Source organism: Cyprinodon variegatus, unplaced genomic scaffold, assembly GCF_000732505.1.
Source record: "Cyprinodon variegatus isolate N-32 unplaced genomic scaffold, C_variegatus-1.0 Scaffold692, whole genome shotgun sequence".
NCBI lineage: Eukaryota > Metazoa > Chordata > Actinopteri > Cyprinodontiformes > Cyprinodontidae > Cyprinodon > Cyprinodon variegatus.
In genome coordinates, this window is record NW_015151145.1 from 373,912 (window position 1) to 380,526 (window position 6,615).

Sequence of the window (6,615 nt, forward strand, 5' to 3'; positions counted from 1 at the left end):
ACCGGCATGACGACTCCGCAGGGAAGGAGGAAAGAGTCATACGGAGAGAAGGTGAGACATAACAAGGAGGTACTTTATCAAACATCCAGCTGTGACTCGTCAGCTCACCTCAGACATCTCCTTACTGATGGATAAATTCAGGAGATGAACCAAAAACCAAAGTTAAAATGAAAAACCTGCAAACTTTAACCTTTGACAAGTTATTTTCAGTTGTGCAATTTTGGACTATTAAAAACTCCTCGATACAGTTCCTGAAGCAGCAGTGTTTCAGTTCCTTTCATACACTCTATGATGCATTAGATTAAATCACATAAAGCTTTAATGAGGCTGCGCTGCAAGCTGTTGGGTTGTTAAATTTATATCAAGCTACGCTGGAGCGAAAATTCTCAAGTGTGAGTCGAAACTAAAGGTGTTATACTCACAAATGAGCTCTGATTGAAGCAGATCACATTATTTGCCTTGTTAAAGTCCTAATTGAATGAGACAGAGGTAGAGAGTGAAGCAGAGTGTGAGACAGGAAAGGAAGGAAGGAATCATAGCTGATCTTTTTGTGTCCCAATCCCCTCAGCCTGTGTTGGCTTCATTCTGACCTCTATGCATGTGGTTCTGGTACTCCATCCTCCTGACAAATGTTCTTCTCCTTTGCCTCTTTCTTCATTATTAGGCCCTTCTGCTTGTATTTTCAGCACTGAGCCTAACAATGGCATTTGGCTATTTATAGACGCTAGTATTCAAAACATAACATGCAAGTGTAATTAGCTTAGGAATGTCAGGCCATCGTCATATGGAGTGAATTTTGTTCCATTATTGTTGCAAGTAAATAACATGTTTTCTAAATGTAAGTCAAGAAAGAAAACGCAATCCAGAAATGGCATTTAGAAAAATGGATTGGCAGTATTTTTTTTGCTCAGATTTAGTTTTTTCATATATTTTATTTATTCATCAAATTTTACAGTTTCAATTTCTATCTTTTATGTTCGGTTTCTGCAAAAGTTTTTATATTTCGATTCTGCAACAGTTTCTTCCTCACCGCCATCAGACAGCTGAACTGTTGAAGAAACTCTAAATCATGTCACAGACTCTGCATCACACTGATAACATCAAATCAGAAATACTGCATATTTGCACCATATATATTAATTCTCTGAACTTCCATATCAATGTGTTTTTTGTACCATGTTTTTTCTCTAACACTGTTTACATTTGATCTTTGGTGCACTTTATGGAATGAAAATGTTCATTTACTGTCTGAAAGGCTGTACTAAACACGCTGTACTAAACATGCTGTGTATACAAAATGATAGAAAAAGTTGTCTAAGTCTAAGAGAAAAAGGTCAAAGGCTTACTTCAGGATTTATGTTTAAGGTATAGTGGAGGATTTTCACGTATTTATGAAAAAACCCACCCAACATCCTCCACTATACCTTTAACGAGAATACAACTAGAAATAAAGTACAATATACTTCTACAAACTCAAAAATATGGAGCAATATCTCCAGGTAAAACTGTAACAGGCATTTTTTAAATAAGTATGTAAACTTGGTCTTTCACTTGGTGCTGGCAGGGATGTAGCCGTTGCTCTGCTGGCGACTCTTCATCAGATTGTCAGAGGTTTTGGGATATAGCATCACATTTTGTCGCTTATCTTTTTATTCAGGGATTATAAGCTCAAATACATCAAAGGCTGATAGATATATCCTAAAAATCACAATGATAGCAGAAAGAAAGGTCTAGTTATCAAATCATGGTTGAAAAAGAGAAGCTTGAACTACAGACCCATCTCAAACTGCCCCTTCATCAGAAAGATTGAAAAAGTTGTGTTTCAACAGTTAAATACCTTCTTAACAATGACGCTTTAATGTCTTCCAGTCAGGTTTCCGTTCCAGCCAAAGTACACAAACTGCCCTGATTGAGTTGTTCAATGACATCCATATAAAATCAGACTCTGAAAGAATTCCGTAAAAATTCAAAAAATATCCACTGGACTTGGTTTTCAAGATTTGAAGACGTTTCTCTGCCTCTCCAGGAAGCTTTCTCAATTCAAGTGTCTGGATCCACAGTGAGTTTGAGTCTTATATAGACAAAGCCTTGTATCGCTTGGAAACATGCAATGGTAACTGATGAATGGGTCGTTTGGTTCCATCTGGAAACGTCTTCAAACCTTTTTAAATTTTTACGGAATGACTATGACCAGGATGACTGAGAATCTTCATCAGCAGACTCTGAAAGAACCACATTGCTGGTATTATTGGACCTCATTGCAGCGTTTGATAGTGTTGATCACTTGACTTTATTAGAGCATCTGGAAAACTGTGGCGGCCTTTCTGGTAGAGCACTGGAATGGTATAAATCCTACCTGAAGGACAGGGAGTTCTATGTGTCAGCAGGGAACAACTAAATCAGAGAGCAGAGAAATCACATGTGGGGTTCCTGAAGGCTCCATTCTTGGGCCCTTACTATTTAACATCTACATGCTTAGATTATAGCAGACAACCAGATTAGTTACCATAACTATGCACACGACACACAGCCTTGTCACCAGGTGACTATGAACCCATCAGAGCGTTGGCTAGATGCTTAGAACAGATCAATATATGGATGCACCATCAATTTCTCTAACTGAATAAAAACAAAACTAAGGTAATAATCTTCCGACCAAAGGAAGAGAGATCCAGGGTTAGCTCACAGCTTTAGCTACTAAAGCTAGAAACTGCTGACTATGTATCAACCTCCCAGACAACTTTTATTTTTATTTTATCGCTATAATAATGTAAAGCACTTTTGAATTGTCTTTGTATTGAATTATGCAATAGAGAGTTAACACACCTTGCCTAAACTATGGCTCCTCCTCCTATTGAAACAGTAGATGACTATCGTTGATAATATTCAAAGCGTGGAGCATGGCCTTTTAATTAGGAGCAAGAAAATAATAGAAGGTTTTTTTTGGAATGAGGTGACAATCTATTTTAAATTTGACATGCCTAATGTGTTTTTATTTTATTTTATTTCTTCTCTGCCGGGTTATCTGTGGTATTCTTGGCTATTTTAAGATATCTTGTTGAACCCCAAAATCTTTCTATGTACCCCTTTCTTTTAGTAATCTGATCGATCTTTTTAGCACTTGGTCTTTTTGGTGATCACATGTCTTAGGTTTGAAAGTAGATATAGGAACTTTAAAAAAAAAATGTATTGAAACAGAATAAACAGTCTAAAGGGCAGAGAAACTTGACAGTAAATGCCAAAAGAAATTAAGCAATGAAATTAAACTAAATAAGGCAATAGTAATTCAGAAACTCAATAATGTAAGGAGAAGCAGATCAATACAAAACTAATTATCAATCGCTCCTGGAAAAGCAGGGATGGACCGACCGCCATGCTAACCTTTCTGGTTTTCTGTCTCTCCTGTTTCTTTTGACAGAAGTGAAGTTCAGCAATCATAATGGCAGACGAAGCGGACATGCGCAATGAGCTGGCCGACCTGCAGACACGTGCAGACCAGATCACCGATGAGGTACATTTAGACACTTAGTTCACCTTTTTTCTGTTTTTGTCAGAAGTTTCCGGTGTTCTGCCTGTTCTTAGTGAAAGAAATAAAGTAGATTAAATATGTACAAAATTAAAAGTAGAGGGTGGGTGTATGGAGGGAATTTTGTTTCATTATTAATGCAAACAAAAAACAAATTTTGTAAATGGAAATAAAAAAATAAAAATGCAGTCCAGCAATGAAAGTTTAAAATCTTCATCAAAAATTTTTTTTACTTCTTTTTGACATGTAGTTTTTTATTTTATCAAAAGGTATTTATTTTATATTTTCAGATTGAGTTTTATAAATTGCAGTAATTTCAAATAGTGGTTCACAGATCCCGTTCTCTTCACCAAAACCCCAATGCAAACTGTCAGGATTTGGTTATGGGTTGAGGACCCAAAAGCAGAGGCAGGAAGGCAGAGGTGAATTGTAAATAAATTTAATGATTAATTTAAAGAACTGAAAACAGAGGTAGGTTATCCAAAAATCCAAAATGTAAACAAAGTTTAAATTAACAGGAAACCAGGAGAAAAAAAAAAAAAACACAAGTCAAACGTTACCCAAAAAACCACGGAGTCATCAGGGGAAGAACTGTAACCAGGAGGAAGGCTCAGAGAGACAAGTTGGAGGAAGACAGACAAGGTTAGACGAGGACCCAGCAAACAAGAACTGAAGAGGGAGAGCATTTAAAGGAGACCGAGACAAAGAGAAGACTAATGAGCAGATTGGGAACAGGTGAGCACAGGGCAGGAGAGGAAAAGAGCTAGGGAAAAAGGAGAACACAAGAGGGCAGCAGAGGGGAACAAATAAAAAAACCTAGAAGACTGGAAATAACTAGAAAACACAACAAAATAATAATTAAACCACCAAGAATATAAAACATGTAGTGAAGCAAAACAGAAAAACTCAAAAGAAAAACATAACAGAGCCAAGACTGAAACAGTAACTATGAATGAAATACAGCAAAAATAAAAATAAAACCACTAAAACTAGAAAACAAGGAGTAAAGCAAAACTGAACACTAAAAAGAAAATATAACAGAACCAAGATTGAGACAGTAACTGAGAAAAACCCAAAGAACACAACAAAGTAAGAATTAAACCATAAAAAACTATAAAACAAAGAGCAAAGCAAAAGTGATCATCAAAAGAAAAACATAACAGAAACAGAAACCTTACACAAAAAATCTCTCTGTTACACACATTGACCAATGAAATACTCTGGCTGCCATCCCTGCTGTTTAAGTCTGAGGAAGGGGGTGTGGCGCGAAACGTCATGGTGTTGGTGAACAAACCAACTTGAAGGCTATAATTAGTGTTCATTTCATTATCAGCCTCCATGCAGACTAATAAATGCATCTTCAGACTCAATCTGAAAAAAATGAAATTTTAAATAATAACATTTGAAATAGTTAATCTGAATAATGAAATAATTAGAAAGAAAAGAAATTTGAAAATACGAATTCAGCAAAAAAATGAATTAAAGACAATTAATGTGGAAAAAGTCAAATGTCTTAAAAACCACAAAGAATTTCTTTCTTAGAAGATCTTTTCTGGAATATGTTTCTTTTTTTTGGTCCAAATTACCATTTAAAAAAAGGTGTTTCTTTTTTAATTCAATCTGCAAAATGTGTTCTTGGAACAACAATGGAGCAAAATTCCCTCCCTGAGGCAGCAGACAAGTCTAAATGTGGTCTCCTCTGAAAAGAGCAGTGCTTTGTGACATGCCAGTTATAATTTGACATTTTAAAATGTCCCGTTCTTATAAGGACACACAAATGTTCAGCAAAAGCTCAGAGGCTTTCAGAAACAGTCGCTCTAATAATTCAACGACTCCTTGTTTCAGCAGCTGCTCCTCAAAGGCTCTTTTTTTCCGTCAGGAATGTAAATCCTTGTAGGTGGGATAAGAAAGAACTTTGGCCTCTTTAATGAGTTGAGAGGATTTCAGGAAGAAAAGATATTTCAGTGCATCAGAATAATAGGTTGACTTAGATGGACGTATTAAACATTTATGAGGAGATAATGCAGAGCCGAGCGAGAGGCGGCCATAGATGGAGAAAATGGTTTAAAAGTTAGAGAGGCAGAGGAGGATACGCTAGATGAGAAATTCTGAGGGAAAAGAGGTATCAGGGCTTAGAAATGCAAGGAATTATAGCTGAAGAAATGATTTACTTTGGAAAAGATCCTGGAGGATTAGCTAAAGAAAGGTAGAAATCACTCAATAAACCTGTGGAACAAAAGATGGTGAATAACCCATCTTAATTATATCAGGAGATCTGTCCACATCATTTATTTTTCTCTTCTCCAGCTTATTACCAAAGAGTCTTAGGAATTTATCTTTTTCCAAGAAAAGTCTTTGAGATGTCCTTAAGATATTCATTGCAGATCCTGGAATGTGCATCTCTGTCTGCTTTTTGGGCTCTCAGCTAATTTGTTCTTTGTGTGTTTGCAGTCCCTGGAGAGTACTCGGCGTATGCTGGCTCTGGTCGAGGAGGTGAGTCCAGTCTATCAGGAACATGCATCTGTTGACATTTACAGAGAATTCGATAATCATCAGTCGTAACATTTTCATTCCAACTTTTGCAAATGTACTACGGTCCTATAATATGCCGTACTTCAGCTCTACATGTTAACTACATGTTAACTAGTTAAAGAACATTTCAGCAGACATTTCTACAAAAGCTAACATTGTTTTGTCTTAAAATGCATGAACATTGCTATGCAAGCCAAAATAAGCTGATAATACTGCATATGGAGGGTCAAATATCTAATAAATATATATATATTGTAATTAATAAAAGAAATACATGTACCGGTACCATGAAATAAAGTAGATGTAACATTTAGTTTTCTAATCTACATATCATTAAATTATAAAAACTAATACATTTTCGATTAAATAACATCAGATAAAATGTTATTAATATGGGCAGTTTAGTGGTGCTGTCTTGTAGCAAGAAGGTTTTGGGTGGATATCCGGTCCGGGGTCTTTCTTCAGGTAGTTAACATGTTCTCCCTGAGCATGCGTGGGTTCTCTCCGGGTACTCCGGCTTCCTCCCACACTCCAGAAACATGGCTGTTAGGTTAACT

At 36.3% G+C, this 6,615-nt stretch overlaps 1 protein-coding gene across 1 annotated transcript in view; it reads left to right on the top strand.

The window, feature by feature from the left end:
• Positions 1-6,615, top strand: part of LOC107097402 (synaptosomal-associated protein 25-A-like) — a 52,534-nt gene that overhangs the window by 19,967 nt on the left and 25,952 nt on the right. Inside the window, exons 2-3 of the mRNA XM_015394534.1 lie at positions 3,419-3,511; positions 5,978-6,019. Coding sequence (XP_015250020.1) covers positions 3,440-3,511; positions 5,978-6,019 — 114 coding nt within the window. The 5' untranslated portion in view covers positions 3,419-3,439. The remainder of the gene's footprint in view (positions 1-3,418; positions 3,512-5,977; positions 6,020-6,615) is intronic.